The 26,903-nt window shown below is 42.7% G+C and overlaps 1 protein-coding gene across 3 annotated transcripts in view; it reads right to left on the reverse strand.

Annotated features, from left to right (window-relative positions):
- The window catches only part of LOC105278009 (diuretic hormone 44), a 40,994-nt gene extending 16,286 nt beyond the window's left edge, over window positions 1-24,708 (reverse strand). The window contains exon 1 of one of the 3 annotated variants that reach the window (XM_011336780.3): window positions 24,595-24,708. In XM_011336780.3, coding sequence (XP_011335082.2) covers window positions 24,595-24,600 — 6 coding nt within the window. In that variant the 5' untranslated portion in view covers window positions 24,601-24,708. Of the gene's footprint in view, window positions 1-15,889; window positions 15,963-16,129; window positions 16,617-24,594 lie in introns of those variants that run through there. The other 2 variants (XM_011336781.3, XM_020031216.2) reach the window with 2 other exon arrangements.
- Window positions 24,709-26,903: the final 2,195 nt, after the last annotated feature.

Below are 26,903 nucleotides of genomic sequence, written 5' to 3' on the forward strand. Positions count from 1 at the left end.
AAGCGAATATGAATAATTTCATGACAAATAATTGAAGTTTATATATTATATTGAATTATATATTGCTCTGCTCCAATTTGACACGAACTTTTACGTCATGTTTAGTAGCTCCTACAATTTCTTTCTTCTCGAGAAAGAAAAACAACATAATTTTCTTACGTCTTATCGGAAAAAGTTCTGTCGCAATCTCGTGCGATAAGCCCCTATCTACGGAAAATCTCTATCGATGCGTGAGCAAGCGGACGAACACGAGCGCAAGAGCGCATTCAATGCACCGAGAAACGCTGAAATACTGTTGCATAATTTCTGTCGTATTTCGTGCGCTCATCCTCGGCACGCAATAAATAATTATCAGATTTGTTTCTGAACTGCGCTGCTAGGTTGGTTGCATGCTATTTTTGTATACCACCTAGCAGCGCAGTTTGCAAACAAATCTAGTAAGAATTTATTGCGCCTCGAAGATAAACAAAATACGACAGAAATTATGCAACAACTACAGATTTCGGTTAATCCAAATTTCGCTCGAGCGGCTAGCGTGGGCTGAAAAGCGCGCCATCCGCTTTGCACGTAATGCCGCAGTGAGCCGCGTAATTATCATACCGAAACCCTTTCTGCGCTTATTCATGTTAATGTCTGTGCGCGGAGGATTCATTGTGAGAACTCGGCACGCGAGAATATATCGACGAGATGGGGGTAAGATAGAGGGAAAGAGGAAGAAGCAGGGGAGGAGGGATTCTGCGTGGTATCTTCGCGGATCCACAAAAGGATCCCTACAAGTCGATGGAATCGAGTCCCGAGAGTGGGAAAGGGGCGAAGGAAAAGAGGAAGAGTACGGAGATGGGAGGGTGCGTCGATCAAACTGAGTCGTAACGGGTAGAAATTATGTTTGGTAAAAGTTAGGGCCGAGTAAGGCATGCCGGCTCTGACATTCGGTCCTGATTCGGTAAACCAAATTCGGCCCGGATAAGGGGTGTAACGCATTTTACAAGTTTGGACCGGGTCATGTCTGCCGTACCTGTTCCTAAGTAAACGCAGGGGGGAATTCACAACTCAAAAGTTCGTATACCACTGCCGATTTTAAACAATGCTATAAAATTCGAGAAAACACTGCCAATTAATTATTCTGACAATGTAATCAAAGTCCCCCCGTACCTCCCGTAAAACGACAATTTAACTTCACAATTGTCTCAATTAATTAATATTAATGATTTATAACAGGCCACTGCTTATTTTTTTCAGTCCACTGCGGTTTTCCGGATGGTTATTTATAACGTGATAAGCAAATGTTTCTTGCGAGAACGTCACGCTTGGCCTGGCCATCTATCGGTCGCTTGGTAAATCAGAAAAAAAGAATATTCGGCATGCCAAATAATTATCGGATCTGGCATGCCGAATCCGGTATACCGATCAAAAATCGTATTCGGGCCTTATTTGGCATACGCTAGATCAGGCATGCCAGACCAAATTTCTACCCGGGGAGTTTCGTTCGTTTCCGGACCGCCTATCGGCCGGAACGAGAAGAAGAATGAGATCGAACGAGAACACGGGGAACGACGAAGCTGTCAACTGTCAAATAACGAATGTCAGCGAGTTCGCAACTAATTACCTATTCGAGAACAAGCCCGGCTAGCCGCGGGGGTGCGTCTCGCGGTCGAGCTGACTGCTCCCGTGATCCGGACCGAACAAAGAACGGCGGTCGCGGGACGTAAACGGATGGACTTGTAACGTCGCGGCGAAGTTCGTCTTGACGTTATCTCTGCGCGCGGCTGGATTAGCACCGTTTTATATTTTATGATATTACGGTATAGCATGACAGCACACGACAGTCCGCGACGACGAACTCCGTGGAACGGAGCGGTGGCGGGGCAGTAACGGACGAGGAGAGAGAAGGGTACTTCCGAGCCTCGTCGCTTTCATCACGTGACATTCCGCGACTTTCGGCAAAGAGGGACGACGCATGTCGTCGTCGTGTCGTCGTCGCCGCGCCGCCGCTTTGCCCGGGCTTGTGATGCGCACGGGCTTAAATGCCAGAGGTGGATGTGTATAGCGGGGGTGTCACCGTCATGTTTGTGATGTGACGAAAGGAGGAAGAGACTGCATTTTCTGCGCGCTCCTGCTACCGCTCTTTTGCTCGCGATGATAAATACTCTTTTCCAACTTTACGCAACTGCGGTCGTCATCTACTTGTCCAGAATTACAAATCTTTGTGGGGGTATTTTGGGAGTTCTCACTGCAATTACTGATAATGGTACGAGCTCGGAAACCAAAACGTTTAACGTAATTTTAAATATCAATAGAATTCGTAATATTATATTATGTTCGTAATATAATATTATGTTTTGTTATAATTTGTGTAATAATAGAATATATGTATATTTACTGCGCAAATATAGTTTAAATATAGTTTAACATATATGGCGCGCCGTCAAATCCAATATTCGCGATTTAGGCTCTCGCGAGCCTTTTTGTGTCAATCGCTGATTAAACATCCGGATGTTTGAACGGACACTGCCATATTTTGATAACATTTTCCATTTTGTTCCTGTGTATCGTGCTACAAGTACATGGCTTTGAAAAAATTCACTCGCAAATCAAATCGATCTGATTGACGTAGATGGCGAGTCGCGTAGCGTCGAGCACTCGTTCGTCGTTACGCGAAAATTGTTGCAACTCTGGGAAACCTGCGAGAAAAAGTGCGCGAGAGCCATGCACGCGTCCGGCTGCGTGTGTGTCGCGGTTTTCCTTCTACGACTTCCTACATAATAAATTTCTTTGCGCGACTCGATTGCTTTCAATTCGCGGAATTCATTTGACCGGTCTTTTATTCGTTCGCTCGATCGCTGCATTTCCACATCCGTGCGCGGGAGAAATCTTAAAAGCACGACGATAGTTCCCCCGTAAAAAAGAAAAAAGAAAACGCTCCGCTCTTTATTGGCGGCCGTTAGAAGGGGGAGGGCGAAGGAAAATTGGGGAAAAAATGAAATGCACCGTGCATCATGGAAAACAGATTTCAGAGGGAGATGTTCTCATTTTATTAGATAAAACTCCGATTTGACTGAATTCTCGACTTCGACTAGAATTCTAGCTCGAATCTGCTCGTGATCATTCAGATGCACAAGTCTAACGCAATAACACGGAACGCGTCCTCATTTCGCGATGAGACCCCTCCGCGTTGACAAAAGAACAGAAGAAAAGAGAACATGACAGACTGAAGAGAGATGTGCTGAGACGAATTTTATTAAAATTTTCATGGAAATAATTTTGGTCGAATTTACTGTGCAGACGCATTTTTAACTACGCGTTTCAGGAGAAAATCGCGACGTGTCGGTGGCAAATGCGAGGACCATGAGGGTGAGTTCTCATTATCACGCCGAGCGCGGACATCGCGGAAACAATTTCGAAGCGCAACTGTCGACGATCGAAATTTACCAGAGAACACAAGCAAGCCCTACTTGAAATGATTTCGATGCACTGGGTATCTCGCGTTTCCTTCTGATGTTTAAGCTGCAGTCAAAGCGCAGCAGTCGGCTCGCACGGAACAAAGGCAATTAAGTATCCGAGAAGAGCGTCGCGGGTTCAGTTTCAAAAACACGAGCAACGAAGCCTCGCTTGATCATGGAGATATTCGAGTCGTTGCACACATCACGGAAGTTGCGAAAGTGCCAACCGATCGGGGAAGGTCCACTCGAAATCTCGGCGGGAGAACTTGATAGAGAGAGAGAGAAGAACAAGGCAAACGCGAAGAGAGCCTTGAATTATGCGTTCGTTTCTGCTGTCTTCGCTCGCTTTGCTATTGTTGAACAATCGAGCAAAGAGTAGGTAAAAGAGGCTCGATGAACGCTGCGCAATGTTGCGAAAGCATGCGATTAATGCCGCGCTCGGATCTATCATGCAATAATTTACAGACTAATATAGAGGAGCGGAGCCTGCATGTTTGTACGAAAACAATTCTGAGACGGCATGATTCTGGAGAAATTAATTAAAAATGGATAATCTCATGGCGAGATAACTCTGTGGCTTTAGATTGAACGCCAAAGCCAAGATAAATGTTTAAATTGGAAATAATGATATTTGCAATTAGTAAATTACAATTGAATAAATTACAGAAATTGCAGCACGTGAAAAGAGATATATTAAAATAAGGAAGATATAAAGAATTAATTCCTCGCAAACAATGAAAAAATCAGAAGATTATCTCGTGATTGTTTAACCAAAAGTTTAAATTAATTTCTCAAAAATTATGAAATGTTTTAAAATCGTTTTCATTTAAATCTCAAAAATATATTTTAACAGTGCATTTAATAATATTTCGGAAATATGAAAATATTAAGCACACATATCAACTCGGTATTTTCCTCACAATTATCACAGAATATTAAGCATACAAGGAAATATCAATACATAAAATATGCAAAGCAAATATCAGCACGAAAACATCAAACTCGCTCGTCCATCGCGCATATTGAACTTTCGCGCATCTCGATTTCGTTCCCGGAAGTGGACGCACCTTAATATCGCAATTCGAGGTCCGCCCCGAATTAATAAGATCTCGGCCGCTTCCGTTTCGGAGATCGTGATCGTTTCCGTATCGATTATCTGTTAACAGCGGCATTACATGGGCACTACACGTACGCACACTTCACCTCTCCCCCTTCATCTTCCACCCCCGTGACGCGAGACATTCCGCCTCGTAAAACGATGAGGCACGTAAGGGCGCAGGGCGCCTTTACACATCGCCTGATAGCGATTACGTTCGCTTTGCGATTATAGGGTCACGAAATTTGCGACGCATTCTTCTTGTAACGAGAACGATAAACCTTTATCATCGCCGTATTAACGGCGGAGTCGCTTACATCCGCGCTGTAAGCGGACGTGACGGAAACCGGAAGACTTTACGATATCCTGGGTTCGATAAAAGGTGCGACATGCAACGAGAGGGTGAAGCCACGTTCACGTTCGCAAAGACGCACGACGCACAAGAGATGTACGGTGGTTGCACCCCCGTATAACGCGGTCTCGTATAACACGGATTCGCATAATACGCCGGGAAAATAGTGGCAGTGCCCGTATAACACGGCAAATCAACTTTCCGTAACGCGTGATACGCGAGTAACGAGACGCAAAGATGCCTGTGGTATGCATCCAACAGATGAAAGATCGGTGTTTATATGAAAGTCAAAATTCATGAATGTTAGACATGTATGCAAAAGTTTTAGTCTTTTTTCAGCACTCTGGTTAATATTAATAAAATAATTATTTATTTAGGTTTCACATAAATTCTCGCTTTTTTGCGATTCTGAGGAGTTGGCATTAAAATTTGTTAAAATTTGTCATATGTCATAACGAAAAATAACTAAAACTTTTGCATATGTCTAATATACATGTTTGCGACCTATGCGGCTCGCAGAGGACGTTAGACGAAGGTAATAATATATTTGCAAGACATTATAATAAGTGCGATGCGTAGAGAAAAGAGAGCGCTGCATCTCGTTCAATTACTCAAGGCTAAAATTGAAGATCGAAGATTAAACGGGGACTTTGACATCTTGTTTACAATGTTTCTTCACAATGTTTCGTCTTTATATAATGTCTTTTTGTTCGCGTTAAACGTCGCGAAACGGCGCGTTAAATTGTTCACGTCAATTTTGCGCGCCAGTCTTTTGAAGTCACGATGGATATTTACGTTGGAAGTTTTTAATTATTCAAATTGTAGTATATTAAAACTATGTACTACATTAAAACGAGGATGTATAAAATTAAGTTTTCGCGAACAATTCCGAGATCGAAGCACCATCTCGCAATTTAATCAGAATTTTTAATTAGTTTGTATTATCGAGAATTTTCAAGTTTTTCAGAATTCTCTTATTCTAAGAGTCAGAAGTTCTCTGACTTTTTTCCTTTCAATTAATATTATTGTTAGTTATTAAACTAACGGAATCATTTGTGATTGAAATTGGAAAAAAGGCTTCCACGCGTCTAGTTTAATTATATATACATACATACAAAATAAACACATTTACATATTAGAATAAGCTTCTTGAAAGGAATTGTACATCAGTAAAGAATGCAACGACTGCATCGAAATATATGGATAACGAGTCAGAATTTCCCGGTGAGGATTTCCGCGTCGAAATGGGAAGCAGAATTCTGGATAACGCCGGCACTAACTTATTCTCTATGACTTATCCTCTACGTGCATCCACGACGTTACATCGTTATTAGAGTGATCATTAAATGGTATTCAGTGAACGATAAGGCGCTCTCAGATCATTATCTAATTGAGATAGCTGACACGATCACCCTCCAATAACGACGATTCTACGAATAAGCGTCAACTAACGCGCGTTAAAGAAGGCGAATAAAACCCGATTAAACCCCGCATCACCATCTTCCTATTTCACTAATTAACGTCACGACTGCAAAGACTGACGTAATCGGCATTAGCAAATCGAGAGACGCTTGTCAACAAAAACCGAAATTAAAAAGAGAAATTATTTGATCGAGTCGCTCTTTCGATCGCTGCGCGAATAAGAGAAAACAATATTATATAAAAATATGTTATTGTATTAAAAAATTCATTATTTGGACACGTAGTCTCGAGTAAAAAAATTTGTAATGGAACAATACATTGGAATAACTGAATGGATGATTGTTACAAGACTGAATGTGAAAGGATTTCTTTGAAATTTTGTAAATTGTTTCGTCGTCGCACATGCAACATCGTGCAATCGCTACGTAATCACTACGCAATCGCGTGATCCGGAGCCAACACAGCCAACTATAGCAAATCACAATTGCAGCACACAACACATGTTTTTAACAGTATTATTGCTAATTATCGCGATGTGAATTCTGAGAATCGTCTTCCGAAATAACACGCTGCTGTTTGCAATACGTGGAAATAACAAATCAATCGATCGATCAATCGAACCTGCCCTAGTTCGGATAATTAGAAATTTCCAACGCAAGTATCCATCGTGACTCCAAGAACCTGCTGCATGAAAACCAACACCCGGCACAATTTATTCACGCGCAAACAAAAGGATAAAGCCGGGAGTCAAAGTCGCCCCATGTATGGTTTTATCAACGTAAAATCATTTTCCTACCTACTCACAGAGACATCAAATAAAAACAAAAAGAAAGAAACCCATCATTTGTATAACAAATAATACACATACGTAAGAAACAAAATGAACAAAATGTATCTCGCTCTTAAGTAAGCTCTCGCAATTAGTCCAATCGTATTAATTTCGGATCCGGTGCACGCGACGTACCTTGCGTACCTTCGCCGGCGGTAGTGTCCAGTGCGAAATACCGGTATCGAACTTGTCATGATCGCGCCCGTCGTTGACAGTCGCAAAACTGAAAGCGCAACGGCCGGGAGGACGAGGCGGAGGAGAAGAAGAAGAAAAGGAGGAGGAGGAGGAGGAGGAGGAGGCTGCGACACGGTCAAGATAGAAGCGGCCGATGTCAGCGGCTCCTCGGCGGCCGGCGCCGTTCGCGCGAGCAGATAAAGCCGCGCGCCGGCGGGCCGGCCGACCGGTTCGCGGCAGTCTTTCGCGCGCCCGTAATTGTTTCTAATTTTACACTTTTATCATTTATCGTCGCCGGCCGATTCTTTTTTCGTCCTCCCGCCTGGCGCTACGCGTCGCGCACCCTTCTCCTCGCCACCCCGCCGCCTGATCGTCTGCTCGCCCCTGGGGTATATAGCGGGCGCCGATTCGCGGCCGCGATAAGTAGGCGCCGATCGCCCGCGTGCCCAGATCGCCGCTCTAATTACATTATCGGCGACATGGACGCGATCGGCGGGTGCCGCTTGCGTGCGGGAAAAAAAAGGCAGATCCGCCCGGCGACATTCGCCGACGATAACGTTATTACAATACCAGGGTACCGCGCGACGACCGCGATATCGGAGACGCTTCTTCCATCTTTCTTTCTCCCGCTTGTTTTCTCGAGGTTCCTTTCTCGGTTTTCTGTGTTCGTACGCGCGACCGGGTTTTGCCCTTTTATCCTTATTTATGCTAGAAAGAGAGAAAGAGAGCGCGCTTGGAAAAATCTCTACCGAGATATAGAACGTGCTCGCTTACATTGAAAAATTAGATGCCGCATTTCGCCTCTGCTAGTGAAAGACCGTAAAGTGTGTTACGAAAAAATTCGCTTCTCTCTGTCCCTCCTTCTCTTTTTCACTCTCTCAAAATGCAAAGCGAACACGCCGCGGTAAAGGCAAAGGATTTATTCGTACGGGTTGCGGAACGCACGTTTCGTCCTTTTTCTCGCTTAAAAAATGATTCCGCTTCCACCGTCTGCATCAGTGAATAGCATCAGAGCTGTTCCTTTGTCCCTTCCTTCTCCGTTTCCTCCGTTTACGCAACGAGAGGAATGCGTTTCAGTGCTATGCAACAGATTTTTCAAGCAGATTCAGCCCGGTAATAGGATTTCTTTATATCCTCAAAGATTCCCCCCATGTTTCACGTATCTAAAGAGGAATGTAATTGAGTGTCTTGCTTAAAGCAAGAAAAGAAAAGAAGACATCTTGCTTAAGTTAAAGAGCACCTCATTCAAGTTAGCACATTCGCCAACGTAATTCAGCTGACTTTCCTTTCACGCCAGCTGTACTACTAACAATAAGATTCACCATTCGCATAATCGTTCCCTTAATATTAACAAATAAAAATATTGTTTAAATGCACTTGTCTCTATTATACTTTTCTATTATTATTATTAAATAATCGTTATCTTGCAAATTTAAATAATTGCGTGTTATAATCTTATTCACAACTGTCTGAACGATTGTTTCAATTTAACGCACGTCGATCACCGGTGATCGGCCGTTTACGCCGTGACGGTCGCAGGTGATCACCGTGGCGGTGAGTGCGTTAAACAAAAAAATAACGTCCCCGTGATTTTCCCGAGGGTTGTTTGTCTCCCCCGAAAAAGCTGGTCCTGACGCGATCGCGCAGTGTCACGTCCACGTTGATGAATCGGCAATTCTGTATTACGTTCTCCTCCCCTTCTCACCGACTGTATCGATCAAATTTGCCGCGTCGGATTCGCCGTGACGCGTCGGGAAAATCGGTTCGTCGGTCTCGCGGTACCGCGGATAATCTGTGGTTATTAGCCGTAATAAGCCGCCGGCGGTTCCATTATGCGGCCTTTCTGAGAGGCACACGCGTACGTATTCAATCGGATTGCAGAGTGGTCGATTATCCCGTTGATCAACGCAAACCGCTGTAAATCCAGCGAATAGGACAAACTGCGGTATGTATGTTTGTTGTATTTTAAAAAACTACGGCTATCTTACTCGAGTTTACCGCAATTAAATCTTACGGAGCTATAGCGAAACATCTCCCCATTATTTCTTCCTTTAATTTCGTCACGCACGGAGAGTGCTAAATGGAGAGACATCGTCATGCGAAACGCGTTGCGTGGAACCAAACGCCTTACAACATCATTTTCCCTCTTTCAAAGCAGAGAATTAATCTCCTCGCCGACTTAATCTCACGTAGAGCAATAACTGCTGTTTGCCGAGGGCACACATCGCGCATTACATTCTTGCAATAATGTTGCAACAACTCAATCGCAACGTAAAACGCTTGAACGCCAGCCGACTGTCGCGAGGAAATATCGTGTACAAAAGATGAAACGTAATGAAATTTACTGAATAAATCTCGTCGCACACGAAGAAGGATCACGAGAGAAAGAAAAGGAAAAAAAATAAAGAGAGAGAAAAAGTGTGCGCACAGAAGAAGAAATTGCGCGCGTGTGGAAGTTTATTTATTGCGCCATCGAAATACGAGCGACATCCGTTTCGCTATACACATATACGACGCAAAATAGAGCACACTAATCTTCGCATTCATGAACTATGAATGTGGAACGGCGAGTGTGTCTCACCTCGAACAGCATCAAAGCTCTTCTTCATCGTCCCGCGTCACCGCGCGCGTGGACGTGCCTCGACGTCATTCGCAATCGCGCGGTGAGAATGCAGATTAAAGATTCGGTTGCGTCACCGACGCGACGCGGCGGCAACGCCCGTTCTCAAAACGCGCGGTTCTCTCGCGTGATCCTCTCGCTGGAAGAATCACGTCGCGATAACGAATTATTGTCGGGGAAAGGCTCTCGCTGCATGTGTAAGAGGGTCAACTCAACAAGAGGATGAAAGCAGCCTGGCGGCCGCGGGCGTGATAACTCGGAATAAACTTCTAAACTTGATGAAAGGGAGACGAAAGGTCGGTCCTCGTCGGTCCCTTCGAATCTTCCACGTGCGGAAGATTAAGTCTTTTTCTCCGGCGCCCGGATTCGTTTAACTCGGAATCGCGTTCTTTCATCGCGACGATTGCAAACCCTACGACTTAAAATAGGTCCAAACTAGGAAGCGGAAGTGAATGAGAGTTAATTAGCGATCTTGATAGTGAGTAACAGTGAAAGAATCAGTTTTTTCTCTGTCCCTCAAATTTATTTGACTAAAAGTAGCTTTCTTGTTGAAGAGAGACGCGACAGTAAGGTAAAAGTCCCAATAACTGGCCACTTTAGAAATACAAAGACAATATATCTAAAATTTAACGAAATATTAGGATTTTTATTAAAAATAGCTTGCATATGTAGAAAGATATTACTATTTTGTATCATACAGAAACAAAGAACTTTCACAATTTTTGCAGTATTGAATTAAAATTTAATTAAAATGTGAGTAGACTTGATGTACCAATACATGGCCATCAAAAAGCAATATGTCCTAGCGTCCAATTATTTAAGTCCCAATAACTAGCCATAATATTTGTAGCATATTTAAAATAATTTTATTGGAAAAAAATTTATTCTGAGAAGGCGAAATAAGAAAAAAGTTAATAAAAAATGCAAATAATAAGTTTATACTTATAATTATACTTATAGTTTATACTTATAATGCAAAGAATAAGTTGACTACTTCAAAATTTATACTATATTTATACTACATATCATACCAAATGAAGTAAAAAATTGCATGAAACTGAAAAAGTTTATGTAAAGTAATAAGACAATGCTATAATGCAAAAAATAAACTGAAAAGCAATTAAAATTTTTGGGTTATATAAACTGCTTGACAGTTGCTTGCAGAAAATGAACTAAAAAACTTGCATAAAACGTAAAGAAACCTATACAATTTATATAATATTGATACAAGTAACATTTAAGATTAAATATACTTACAAGTTTCCACAGAAAACGTTAAAATGAAGCACGAAAATTCACGTGTCGGTGGTTAGGTATTAGGACATACCATATGGACATAGGAATTTGTTTGTACCGATATATAGCCACGTAAATATTTATTTGAAAAATAATTTAAATATCAAATTTTTCCTTTTCTACTTACTAATTATAATTTTAAGATTCTATAACTATTTTATTTACGCAGATTAACCTAATATTATGATAATTATCATCTTAACAAGTACTACACTTTTCTTAATAAAATTGTAAGGAATCTAACAACATTCGCGGTGCACTCGTTTGCGATAATTAAAACTATTTTTCTTATATTTTAAACAAACCGTTTTTACCCACAATGTTTTCTATACGATACTTAATAATCAAATAAGATAAATCAGTACAAATATCTTCGTAATATTGTATATACAGTTTAATAAAAAATATAATTCCCATCAATGGCTAGGTAATGGGACGTGGTTAGTCATTGGGACTTTTACCTTAACGATAAAACATTATTGTTCATGATTTTACATTTTATCATTACGAGAGAAATACGAAGATAAATCTCTAAAGATTTTCTAAAAATTATTGATGCCAATAGATTAATTTGCAAAGTTTTCTGTAAAATCCTGAGCATGTAGTAATATCGAGTAGAATTATTAGATCAGCAAGAGAGTTACGTGAGAAATATGAATCCGGAGGGTACCAAGACGGCAGGGCGAGATTGGGATGATTTTGTTATATGGACCTGTCAAAGAACAATCGCGCGGCGGTCTACACACGATTACTCGAGAGGCTCGCGGGCGCAAGCTTACCCCCTCGTTCGTGTAACGTCGAATGGGAAATCGATCGTTCAATGCGCTCGAAACTTTCAACGAGAGAGACAGATGGAAAGCGAGCGAGCGAACGAGTAAGAGAGAGAGAGAGAGAGAGAGAGAATGGGAGACGGACAATCCCACAGGATTGTCGTCGATCGTAGGTTTCGCCGGACCAGCGATTGGAATCCAAAAGAAATTCGATTAACGCCGCGGTTCGAGTGCTCGTTTGGACGTCAACCGCTCGAACGATTACGCGAATTGCCAGCGAATATTCCGGTGCGCCGCGAGCTGCATACCGGCGATACCGGCGGTGCCAGGAATAAATTTAGCGAAATGCGACAACAAAGGCGTGACAATTAACACGTCACTTCGACGCGGTCGGTCGGTCACCCGCCGATCGACGTTTGCACGGCGCAAGATCTCGCGCTCTCTCCCTCGCAAATTTCGAAAATTCTAAGCAAAGCGGGTTGTTAGCGTTATTTTGACGGTGCGGGATACGTGTCACGATAATTTAATGGTGTGTTAAATGTGAAAGGCGCGGGTGGTGAACGCGCGCGATAAAGAAATAAAAGTAAACTAAAAATAAAATAAAACAAAATAAATAAATAAAAATAAACACTAAGCGCGATAATAATTTTAGGCCCGCATCACGCGAGGAATATGTTGTACAGCGTAATGGATGCAATCCGGATAATAAATGGCGCGATCAGAGAAACGCCATAATAAATTACAGTAGCGCAGTAGATGTTAATTGTGGAGGATAATGACGGATGATTGATGTCCGGGTAATCGTCGTTAATCAGAATCCGCGCGCGCGTGTGCCTAACCACGAGCACCCGCTCACCCGGGTTCTTCGATGAGTCGGCTAAGCTCTCTTCATTTAATGAACGAGCTGAACATCGCACGCGGTGCGGATAACTGCTGCGCGTAAGTTTTCGCGTGCTACATCGGGAAAAGTTCTTAAGCCTGCACAGTATCCAGTCGCAAATCTCACGGAGAGGAACTTCCTCGGCCTGCTGGAGGAATCGTTAAACTGTCAAAAAGTTTGATCGCCCGCGCGAGATTCCTGAAAGTCTTGAATTTCTTCCCACGCGACGGAGAAGAAATCGTATAACAAATCGTGTTCTCTCTCGCTTGGCTCGTGTTGTACATTATTTTCGTTTTGTGCAACTTGCGTCGGAATAATTAATTCCGTTGATTAAAATTCATCCTCCGGAAACGCGCATAAACTGATCGCAGTCATCGCGAAGCGCGCGATTCTTTCGGACTCCAGTCCGACTGGATTTTGTTATTAAATATTAAGTCATTAATTAAATTATCCGAGTCGCGTTTAGATGACGATGCAACTCAATGTAACGATGTTTCGGAGAATTTTGTTCTTCGTTTAAAAGTTGCCTATCTTGCTACAAAATTAATATACATGACAAGCATGTTATGCTGTTTGTACGCGCTTAGTTTGATTCGTCGCCGTCCAGACGCGACCCGGATTACTTAGTATTTAATGATAATAATACATCGTTAATACGTGGAAATCACGTGGCGATAAATATCGAGATATCGAAGATATCAAGTTGGCTCGAATGATTCTCAACCGAGTGATCAAAAATTCTCTTCCGCGAAGAAATGCGAGTGGATTCTCCGTCCGATTCCGCGCGCGCGTTTTGGGGTACCGGTTCGCGAATCAGTCCATCGCGCAAATCGGGACCTCAGAAGCAGACTAGGAGAGGGTCCTCTGGACGATGAGGATTCGTGGAAACGTGGTTGAACCGGGAATCGAGATCGCAGCGGAGAGTACGAGCGCGGGAAATAGCTAATAACGAGGCGGCGTCGCTGAAGGAGAAACGGGAACGGGAGAGGCGTATAAATCCCGGAGCCGGGATAAATCGCGACGCAATATCGAAGGATCCAATATAAACTCGATGTACCCCCATGTAGGAGCATACGGCGCGGGCCGGCCTTCGTCCTCCCTTCGTGAGTCCGCGTTCAATCAGAGCGAAAGGAGAACACCTCGGCGAGAGGATGACGCGGACGCTTGTTGTTTCGCCGTCGCGTCTATCGCCGCGCAATTACCGCGATTCGTTTAATCTCGCTTATCAAACAATTACCAGGCCGTCCGCGGCCGCGTAACCCGTCGATCTCGCCGACCGGCCAGCGCCGGCGAATCCATAATCGATCCTCCTGATTGCGATTTCGCGCATCGCCGGCGCGGCATCCGTTCCGATAAATATTATTATACTATTATGATCGCCGGCATTATTAATAACGTACTGGTAACGTGAATCACGGTACTTGTAATGCTATGTGTAATTACGCGTGATTATCGCATTATTAATACGCCATGAGAACAGATTAATTTCTGGCTCGTGGCGTTATCCGCGCCGTTTGCGCTCGCGTATTCGTTCGCACGGAGTTCACCCATGCGATCAACGAAAAACAGGATTCTATTATTTATAATATAATGTCATACGAAAAATCGCGACGATTATCGATACCAAGTCTCATTCTTCCGTTTGATTGCATCACGCATGCAATCGACCGGCGGCGCCGGGAAATATTGAAACACTTTCTTTCGGCGACAGTCCGCTTTCCCGGAGGAAATAAACCTACCCTCAGAAACAGACGCAGGACCGCAGGAAAAGTACACCAAGACTCCGAGAGTACGAAATCTAGGGAGGGTGGTCAAATTCGGCGGGTAAAAGACAGCATTAATTCTGAATCAAGCGAGAAAACGAGAGCGGAGTTATATCCCGAACGGAATAAAGAAAAAACACTCTCCGGAGTCGGAGAGAAAGATTCCATTTACGACAGATAAACAAATAAATAAACAAATAAATTGTCTCACGAGCGAGGAAATTAGCAGCCACTGGAGGAGCGGCCACGCTTCATTTCACAGCGATTCGATATTTAATTCAAGCGCGCGCCGCGCGTTTCCGGTTCATTCATCGTGCAAGAGTATCCCGCGCCCTTAACGCAACTGTGCGTCGCGATTAATTGATAATAATAACAATAATAATAATAATAATAATGCCGTTCATAGCATCGGGGCATCGCGATGTTAATTGGTGAACGCGCACGAAGCGGGAGCCTTTGTCGTCGCCTATTTTTAGCGCGTTGCATTTCAGTTGCATTTGTATAACAATAATAATAATAATCACGTATCGCGCGAGCGCGAGCGTGCACGTCGCAGTGATCCGGCGCGCTTGTCGCGCGCGCAAAACTGTGTCGGAAAGTTTAATTGAGATGAATCTGCGCGGCTGACAGCGGCGCGATGCCGCGGCGACGCATTGATAATGCTGAATAACAAACGGGGAACGCGGTTGTTTGCACGCGCGCGCGTGTTGTCCGCTTTCTGCCGAGCTCGGGTTGTCGATTTCCTCGTAAATCAGGATTAGCGCGTGCACATGACGTCAGATTATCGTGCATATGCTCCTAACTCGTTCCTGACTGGCGGTGTTAAGGTCGAACTCGCACGCGGATGGGACGTCCGCCCCGTTCGGTGACGTAGCTTATCGGATTATCGCTATTGATCGCTGCCAATAAATTTTATTATTTATCGCGGCTATCGGTAATAATCCGCGGCACGCCGGTCCGATTGTTTGCGTCAGCGTGTCCGCGGTTGGGTATCGCGTGTTACATCGCGCGATTAAGCACCCGCCGAATTTCGAGTGACGGGCGATACTTTTCGATTATCGCGACACGACAGCGAGTATTTAAAAAACGTGACCGTGATTTCCACGGTGACACGGCAAAGTCGCTTATCTGCGCGCCGATATCGAAGCCATATCGGCATATCGTCGAAACTGGTTGACGTCAATGACTTGGCGCATAGTTTGCCGTTATCACTCGCGCGGAATCACTCCTCCCGCGCCGTATATTACCGTAAATTGATGGAAATTCTCCAGGTTGCAGGGTTCCGTCAAACGGCGAAATCGGTCGTTTGCTTATTTGCGACACTAATAAAAATTAAAATACTGAAAAAAAAACAAAATAAATAATTATTCGAGGTAACGTGAAATGGCATTTTTTGCCGATTTTTGCGCGGCAGAAGTGATTCTGTTCCGGAAGCGCGTCCTGTGGGGACGCACGGCACGGAAGGGGAGGAGCGTCGGGTCACTTACTTGTTGCGGAGCCTCTCCGTGGAGGAATTCCCAATTCGCTCGTGATTCGTCACCGCGGAAGTGATGAAATCGACAACCTGTGGACGCTGACAGGAACGCAGGAAGAAGCGCAAGAAGAAGAAGAAGAAGAATCCTCTCTTCCTCGAACAGGAGCAAGAGAAGACTCGACGGAGTGAGAGGACGAACGCCGACGACGATGACGGCGGCAAGGACGGCGGACTTCCGGCGGTCCCGCCGACTTCCGGTCTCCGCTCGCTCGCGATCGAGTCGTCGATGCGCTCGTACGCCCGGACACCTGTCCCACGCCGACGAGAGGAACAAGTGATCCGTGCTGAGCCGAACCGAGCCGACGTGAGGATGGGAGCCGGCGGTGGTGATGAGGAAACGGAAACCCGAACGGGCGGTCTCTAACAGGTGGTGCACGGCGGACAGTTCCTCACTGCCCAGAGTACAAATCGCGTGTGATGACGGCGCCTCGATGCGAGGGCTTTTATAGCCGGCCGGTTGCGGTGCCAACCGTCTCCGCTCGGCTCGGCGGCCTTCCTGCCTCCTGCCTGCCTAGAGACTCTTGGCCCTATCAACTGATTTGCCGCTACACCTTCCACTCCCGGGCCCCGCCACCGCTGCCGCCACCCCCTCGTCGCCACCGTTCGCGCGCCCACGGACGGATTCCCGGAGGGTGGAGGGTACAGTGAGGGTACGGGAATAAAGTGGGTGCACGATCTCGTTTATCGATGCAGGACCACCCGAAAGCACCCTTTCACCCTTTCTCCTTCGGTACTCTCTCGTGGACTTCTCGAATCCAATGTCTCCGTCGCGCGCGCGCGACTCTGGGATGAGCAATTTGGGATATTTAACTTCGTCGTACGTGTCATCGTCCCGATGTAATACTTTTTATGTATTCTTTTTTTAATTATAGTTTAATGAGCGAATAGTTCGTAGTTTCATTATTTCTGTCACAGACAGTAGCGAAAATCGGTTTGCGATGAAGTAGTTTAAGAAATAGAGGCTTAAATTTGTTGAATTTGAGAGAAATTTAAAATCTAAATAATTTGCGACGTTTGCGGAATCTCAGCAGATCGGTTCAGCACGCATTACTCGACATACATTATAATAACGGAACAAATGGGTTTATATGAGAGTCGCCAGATGCAATTCTCGTTTAATGAACTGACACACGGTTCATTCACAGAGATCTGTGTTATTCGAGGAAGCAGAGCTTTCACGTAGCACGATAGATTATAATAGATTAGAGCAACATTCGATCTATTTATTATATGTTATATAATCTTTCTTCCCCCCCTCTCTCTCTATTATCAATATGCGAAAAATGTTTCACTGTTAATAGATTGTCAATGTACTTTGTCCACTTTGCTGTCACGGAACCCGTGCGATAATTGCAGAGTATCTATAGATATATATATCGTCAAAGATCTATTTTCCACCGCAAGACGAAAAAGATTGCTAAACGGAGGGAAATGAGTATGCTTTCACCCTCGTTGATTAGTTTTATTTATCGCTCGCCGACAATACTTGTAAGAAAATACAATAGCCTATTGCAAGAACATTTTCACTTCAAAGTAAGCGATCTCGGCGTAAAGGCACATATTAAAACGTAAATTATTAACAAGAGCGGAGGCTAATTTGCGAAGCGCGTTGGTGTATACCTTGCGAATTACCTATCTTTACGAGGAACAATGTTTTTATTACTTTTGTTGCAAAGAAACATCTTTGAATAATCATTACAAGTAGGCTCGGTAAGTACGTCAATGAATAATCTCAAATTTGATTAATATCCAATATCTAATAATACAATATTTATATATTAATAATAATATTGTCCATGTTTAATATTGCGCTCCACGTTTATCTGCGCGTTAATGCCAACAATTATGAAAACACCTGCATGAACACGAAAGTTTCGGTAATGAAGCTAACCGGAATCATACCAGGATTTTCTGGCTGCAGTTTCATTTTATTGCGCGAACGCGGAGATGAAATAAACCCGCTTGTTATCGCATATTTGATTATTAACATTTTCTATTATGCATATATAATATGTGAATAAAATCCGTTCATGGATACGGCAAACCGCACGAAAATTTTAACAAAATTTTACACGACGCAATACACGTCATGTCATATGTTTCCGCGTCATGCTTGCTTTCTTCGCAAATAAAAACTTGTTTGCGATAAAAGGATAAAAACTAAAAACTGATAAAAATAAGAAAAATATGATAAAAGAAAAGACCAATAGGGGGAATGGGGCACAACGGGGATGTCGTTTTTCTAAATGCTATGAAAAATAAACAAAGATAAAGAAACAATTGGTTTTGTAATATAAAATATAATCATTTATCTTTCATACATAAAAAAATTGGACCTAGTTAACAAAATAAAAACACTGTTTTGCGAGAAAAAACAGAAAATTGTGCAACTCCCCGTTATGCCCCGCAACCCCATTGCGCCCCACTCTCCCCTGTCACTATACGCAATAACGACACGTATCTTAAGTGCGACGCGATCATCCCTCGATTGCCGGAAGACGTCAATGATATTGTAAGCATAACTAATGATCGTAACAACGTGGAGAAACATTTCTCCCTCCCACGTTTCCGCATGTAAATAATTACACAGGGAGAATCACGCAGGAGGGGGGCAGGGGAAAGAACGTTCGTCCGACGTGCGCGATTTATAAACGTTAATTCACCGTTAATCCAATGGCCGGACGATAAGATCCCACTTAACGCCACGACGGCGATATATCGTCGAAACCGCTACTCGCCGCGCCATCGTGAAATTCCACCCTAAAGTAATTAAACAGCGCGTCATCGAAGCGCAACTTTATCGTTTATGCCCAGCGCCGTTCCGCCTGGCCATCTCTGCCATTAGCGCTCCAAATGTCTAGCCTGTGTCCTCTGGAGCTGCTGTGATGTCGACACCCGATACCGGGCGGCGATATGGACGTCTACCGTAATAAATAACGTTATTGCAGATTTCTCTTTACAACGTCCGGCAATTATCCGAAATTGGAAACAATTTTGCGCTCTTATTATTATTATTATTTGCACGGAAACGGATAAAGATTCTGTGTTATTTTATTTGGATCTGCATAATTGCAGCTTGATTTAATTGTGCAGCGAATTTAGTGCAAATATTTGATATCGGTGTGAAAGGGGTGACTAATGCTACATAGATTGCATTCTACGTGGTAGGAAAATGATGTTTTTAATTATGTTAGTTTTTTTAATTACACAAAGTTGCGAAAGATCGGTCGTGAGTAATTAATTTGTGAAGTTAAAAGTTTTAAAGAATTTCAGACAGACAATGGCGGATTTTGAGGGCGTAGACGTGTGTCACCCGCCACTGTGCCACTGTGCTAATTCCCGCAGTAGAATAGGTAACCGATTAAACCGACGTTAGATCGGCGGAACCATAAAATAAAAGGATCTGTAAATAGATATCAAGATTCGGATATATGGCAAAAGCTGGATATAATAATTTAATAACATTCTTTCCGATAATATTATCATCAGCGTTTCCACTCAATTCGTACAATTTCTACCAATTTTTATCGTAGTTCTTGAAATAGCTCTGAAGATGATCATGTTTCTTAAACTTTATGCCACACTCGCTTAAGTTAATATCCTTTCCAGTTATTTTTCAATGTAAACGCAACGATAAACATTGCACAACAATGTTAATATTGTATTTTCTCAAGTTTCTCTCTCCTTTCTCAGCACGTGACTGCCAACGTTAAAAGAATACTCAATATCGGCTGCGTAAGACCATTAAAACAAAAGCTTCCTCCATTACTCGATGCGTTTAAGTGCGCAAAGAGAAGAATAACAAGAAAATGAAGAGATGTTTAATTCAACTAGGATAATCGCGACGAGGGAGTGTCTCGTGTTTACGCGGTATCCTCTTACATAAGGGGAAGCGGGAAAAACGTGCGGAACGTAACAACGCCGAGGCAAATAAAGCAGAAACGTAAAATGATTTGGAAACGGAATGCGCGGGCGGAAATAGGTAACGCGTTCCGGTCGGATGCGTTATGTGAACTTGCATATGCGTGCAAGTATTTGTGCAAGCATGCCTATGCACGTATCCGACGCGCACGCAGATTAAAAAGGCTGCGCCCGACTCTTATACGCGGGACAAGCGACGGTTTAAAGGCGGAATTACAATAATTCGACACGATAATCCGACTCGTGCGATTGCACGTGCAAAGTGCATTTCCTCTACTCGAGCGTGCATCGATGCTTCGTGACGTCACTAGGTTGTCGCTCCGTTCAGTTTCACGGCGGGAACCGACGTGCGCAACAAGCTTCTTATCGTGTAACTCTTGTAACCCGTCGAGTTACGCAAATGAAGAAATGCGATCCCAAAAGAACGAAGAAGAACACGAGGATTCGTACGGAGTAAGTGAAAGGGGACAAACAACTTGCGTACAATCGGGTCAATATTAATTTCATCCACCGCGCGAGCTCCGTTTTCAGGAGCACGTGATTCTCAGACTCGCTTCCAGTCGCGCGCGCATGCGCGGACCGGTTAAATCATATTAATTAATTATACAAATGAAATGACGCGCTTCTTCAATACACTACAGGTTTATTTGATGGTTGAACATGAGTGCATACGACAGCTTCAATGCACTCAATATTGACTACGTTCATTCTTCAAGGTTTTTGAAGTAGAAAATTGAGAGTGAAAGGGTTCTTTGTGTATGTGAATTAAAAATTACGCTAGGAACACCATTGCTCGGTTCATTAAATTAAATTAAAAATGCTTGTGAGCGTCGGCCCTGCTACGCATGCAACAAAAGCAGGACTAATGTTCGTTCGTCAGGATTCACGGGAAATGAAAGGCGAAAGTCCTTGCAAATGCGAGCTAAAAGATGAACCAAGATTCATTATTAAATTAGCTTAAAAGCTCTGAGTGTTAGTTCTGCTACATAAGCGAGGCTAACATTTTTCCAAAAATTCAAGATTTACATAGGTATCAAAGCTAACACGATTAGTAATTAAAAATAATTGAATTATCCTTGTCTTCCTGAATTAAGTCAAAAGTGACGAGCGTTAGTTTTGTTGCGCACTTTTAAGCTTAACATACCATTCACCGCCAAGCGCAATTTAGCTCACTTTCCGCATGCCACTGAATTGTTAAGTAAGACAGTTACATATCCATATAATCATTTGTAAAATTCAAAGATAAAAATATTAAATTCTTCACAAATTAACGCACTTTATGTATTATTTATCTCAATTATTAAACAATCATTATCTTGCAAATGTACGTAATTACGTCTTATGATATATGTTATTCACGTGTCTTAACTCCTTTATTGCATATCGGTCACCGATATGACTGACGTGACGTACATGGAGAATTTAATGTCGGTCACCGGTGACCATCATGACGTGATCGGGAAACTTAATGTCGGTCACCGGTGACCGTTATAGTGGTGAATGTGCTAATAGGGAATTCTTCAACATGGCTCTTGACATCGACGCCAATTAATTAGCGTCATGAATACACGAATTTTGCTTCAACGTCACGCTTCTTTTCGTAACATGGATTTCGCATCAGGATATAATGACCAATGGGTAACGTCGAACAGTAAACACGTTTGCAAACACTGTAACATTCGTGCGCGAAAGTACCTACACGTCTCTCATTTTGGCGCATTTCGAAAGTCGGACATTCGTGGTATTCCCACGTCGAAGCATCGCCGAGCCGGCAAATAATGCACAAAACAGGAACGGAAATCGACCCGATCGGTAGAAGCATGATCAGACCGTAGAACTATTTCCGTACTAAAACTAATTGTTGCTTGTTCCACCGTGGATCAGTCCCATCCCTCAGCGGCTGGCCTTTTGTCGAATTTTTCGCTAAAAGCTTCGCCACTTTGAAGCGGCGCGCCTCATCGTTTTGACCTCGTCCCGCGTTCTCTCTATGGAGTTTAAGAGCTCGCGCCAAGATAAGTAGCGCAATTTGCAGAAGGTAGAAGAATTTGCAATAAAATGAGTATTAAATGAATATTATAATGTAATTATAAAATAAGTATCAGTCAAATAAAATGGATACTAAAATTATTAATTAGTTAATTAATAAAATTATTACGTTAAGAGTGTGCTAATATTGCATAATATATTCGAATTGTAAATACTAAAGGGATCGAATTAATTTATCGCAAAGTTTTATTACATGTCATCCTACTTCGGGTAATGACATGAAATACAAGGAAAAAGAGATGTAACATTATGGACTGCTCTGCTCTCCATTTCTTCCACGTCCCTTTGTTTGAATCACGGCCGAGGTGGTATTGGCAGCGGATGAATATTTTTCACTAATTGCGCGCGACTTATCAATTTGTCATATAATAAAATTACAATTCTCTTTACGCTGAATTGAAGTTTCTGTATCACAGAGCACTGGACCAATTGAAGATTCATCCAGCCTCGCCGAACGATTGTAGGCTGGCTGTCGCCTTCACGTGCATCGCAAGAAATATCATTATCGCCTACTATTATTGTCTATTACAGCACTGTTATTGTTCAGGACGGCGCGCGACAGAGGGGTGCGTTACAAATGAGATCGCGGAGACGCCGCCGCCGCCGACGTCGTCGACGAGTTAAATCACGTCTGCGATTTAACGACGACGTTGGATTCCGTCAGCGGCTGGTTTTTCAAGCGTGAAAACTAAATGTTCATACACGCGCCGCCGGCAGAAAGAGATAGAAAGGAGAGCGCTGTACACGTAATATATTCGGCAGAAAATTGCGATCGCTCGGTCGGCGCCCCCGAAACTGTACGCGGGGGTGAAACTGCGCGCGTACACGCGCGCACGCACGGGTGTGTGTTCCCGGTCCGTATAATTACGAGTTACGGGCATGCTAATGTCGCAAGAATCGTGGGAGGAAACGTGCTGTCGCAAGCGCGACCCGCAGTTCACAGTGGGTCATTCCGTTAAAAAAAAGATAAAGAGGGAACCCATCCTCTCGCACAAGTTTAGCTAACGCGAATGTCGGATACTGATAACGATGTTATCAGTGCGCGCGTTAAGCGATGATTATTTAGTTCAAGTAGAAAGGTACTAAAGCGAAGAAACTAATGCGAGCTACGATGAGTGATAAGCTTTACAGTCTCTTGTACCTTTTTAAATGAATATAGAACAGGAGATTTGCTCCATTATGATTATGACAATCTACAGGGGAAAAGAAAGAATTACAAAAGCGCTTTCAAGAACAAAAGGAAGGTCGTTCATCTTCTTGATATTTAAATTAGGAAAATTCGGAGGCGAATAATATTTTTGAAAAATAATTCTTGTATGTGAATAGAATAATATGAATAGTTAATATAAATAAATCATTTTGATATCAAGCAGTAATTGATCACACTTTAATCAGCGGTCCGACTTGCAACTTACTGTAGTTTACAAAAGCAGCTTTACATTTCTGACAAAGATACACGGTGACGATCATATGATCGTTGGCTATAAAATAACTGAGATTCTCATCGACGATCTCGATCGTAATATCGCACTTTCTTTGTATCCTCGGGGAGGCAACTGCGACTATAAATTACAATCGCGAATCACAGAGCGCGCAATCATGTAGCGTTTAATTGCGATAAGAGATCGAGGGTGTCCTTGCGCGTCCTCACGGGGAGACAATCGGATTAAATCGGCAAGCTCCGCAGAATGCGCGCGTTACAGCCTGTGATCTACGCCAGTCGGGCAAAAGTGCGTAGGTCATCGGAGGGATATCGGAGGGAAAAGGTTCGATTCGCGTGCTGTTATTACACCGCGCGGCGAAATGTGAAAAGCTAGTTGCTACGTGAGCGAGAGTTCGCAGCTCGGTATCGCGGAACGACCGCTTCCTCGGATATGAAGTTATTTATTAGAAGAAAACCGAGTAAAGAGAGAAAGAGAGAGAATGACGAAGCGGCAAAGTCAAATTGAAGGGCTGCTCTCTCTCCCGAGGGAAAGATGCGACACGGGCGTGCAATTATGCGTCCGATCGGTTGATTGGAGCCAATCAATTCGCATTCGCGACGACAAAACGCGCGGAAGGATGCCGTCGCGCGTAAAAAGAGAATTTCCCTTCCCTTTCCTCGATCTCCTTCTTTTCTCGTTCTCCTCCTACTCTATCCCCTCGCCCGCCCTGCTCCTCATCATCGGATAATTATACGGCAAACTCAACGAGCGGCGAGCGGTAAACTAAATTCCGCGAAATTCTGTATTAAAGGAGATGAGAGATAGAAAGAGAGCAGCGTTTTCTCGGTTGCTTGCTCACTTGCTTGCTTGCTCGCGCGTATACGCGCGGAATAATAAGTCTCGAAACTATACTAAAATACAGGCACAAAGCTTTCTTCGAGGTCGATACAACCGCACGATGAGCTAATTAAAGTTAGGGCGAGCGTTAACGCGCAACTCTCGCAAAAAGTTCAAGCTATCGACTTACAGCCATCGTCCGCAGAGATCACGTTCCCGCCACGATTCAACGTTCACCGGACATCCACGCTTCCGATTTAAGTACATTCCTCCGCGCCGCGCCGTGCGTTTCTTCTCTTCTTGAGGACTGAAAATGAAACGAGACGGGGTTTTTATAACTGCACTTCTCGCGCTTGCATCGCGAACTATTTATAGTTTCTTCTCTCTTTCTTTCCATCCTTCCCCCATCCTTCTGTATCAATCAATATATTATATTCTATATGTATACATTCTATATATGTATATATGTATAAAGAATATTTCATATCTTAAAGAAATTCTGGAATCGTCTGTTTTACAAAATGCTAAATTTTTTAAACATCTTATGTTTATTGCCTGCAGAAGAATAAAAATCCTCTTCTAGATTTAATTGCGCATACAAAAGTGTGCAAAAGGGAATATTCGCTTTTATGGCAAAGAATAAGAATTAAAATTAAAGAATAGAATAAAATTAACATTTTTGCGATATGTATATATAGGTTAGATCCTACATGTGTCAGCGCATAATGTTTAAAGTACTTTATCACCTATTGCATTTTTGTCTCGCTTTCTCAGCGCCCTTATCTTTCACGACAGAAGCATGCAACATTGTAGTAACCCAGCAAACACAGTCATATAACAATGATATTGCCATAATATAACAGAATGTAACACGCAATATAACATGTTCGTTACATGTAACGTATATGTTAGTTGTAATTTCCCACTCAAACGAAATTGCAGTAATATAACAATAATATAACGTGTTACTAAAATGTTATTTAAATGTTATATAAATGGAATATATATTATTTATTCTTTCTTCCTCTCTCTACAATTACAGGTGTATGTTTAATTTATTTTCCTAAACGTTATGTACAAGTTCGTACTTTCCTCTTATTTATTATTCGTTCAAACATGTACCACTTCATCGTAGAAATGGACTTACGATACAAGTTGTGCCCTGCCGTCATCACCGTTCCTATATATATTTTGTATTATATTTTGCATGCGAGAAACGAAGCCATCTACCGGACAACTCGACATCTGAATGTTAAAAATGATACATAACATAGACATAATATGCAAATATTACAGTTATATAATATCGCATATTTCAGTTATATTACTGTTATATTATTATAACCAATGTATAACAGAGCAATATAACAGTTTTATAACGCAGTTATATTGCAGTTACAAAGTAAATTATGCAATCTCAACATTAATAACATATAACAGTTGTTATATTACGTGTTGCTTCTGTGTTATATAATAGTTATATTTTGTGTTTGCTGGGAACGTTGCTGCAACCTTCTCTGCCGTATTGGGAACCGTTTATTGCGAAGATACGGGAATAGCAATATAATAGTATTATAACAATATAATGTGAGCCTTTTAACCCTTTGACGGCGGAAGCGCTCGGACGCAAGACGGTCTTTGCGTGCAAAGCGAAGTGCAATAATAACCGTTGCGACGCGCAGAATAACCACCGCACATTACGCTATTCCTTATTAATGAGAGTAAATCATGTAAATTACTCTTTACATAATATTTCCATCCAGTGGGCAGTTAGTGTCGGCCTAAAAGCGCAGTGAAAGGGTTCAATCGCATTTCTTATTAGCGATACTTATACTTACAATACGAAATCCTTGAACATCGAAGACGACTACAATTGCGAGCACACTTTAGTTTTCGGCGGAAAAGCGCGCGATTATTCTTCGCGAAATTATTATCGCGAACGAGAAATTTATTTCGCGTGTCGCATAGCGTCGAAGTGCGAATTGCGCGGCGCGACTGCGGCCATTTTGAATTCGGCAATTCGAACGCTCGCGACGCGAATTACTCTTTACATAATATTTCCTCGAGGACCATAATGGTCCTCGAGCGAGTGCTTTGGTCATCAATTTTAATTCTGCGGTTGGCAATACGTACGAGATTTAGCTCGTATTCGGAACGCAATAAAAGCGCCTCTAAAAGTAGTTTAAAAATTACCTGCGATTGGCTGAAAAGTTACATTGAAGACGTTTTTATCATTGTAAGCGCGGCCTTAATGTTTCATCGCAAATCCAGAATGATAGTAAAGAGAAAAATTCCGTGGCGTGGAGCAACTACATCTATAATCTATTGATTCTTGTAAAATATTGATTCGTTATGGAATCCGCCCTCAGCCACAGCTATAGAACATATACGTATCAGTATCAAGACCGCGTGCGTGCGTGCGTGCAACATGCGGGGATCTTGCTGTTTATTTTAAAATTTGATATTCTTTCGTTTTGAATTACTGATAATATAATATAT

This window comes from Ooceraea biroi, chromosome 1, assembly GCF_003672135.1.
Source record: "Ooceraea biroi isolate clonal line C1 chromosome 1, Obir_v5.4, whole genome shotgun sequence".
In the NCBI taxonomy this organism is placed as follows: domain Eukaryota; kingdom Metazoa; phylum Arthropoda; class Insecta; order Hymenoptera; family Formicidae; genus Ooceraea; species Ooceraea biroi.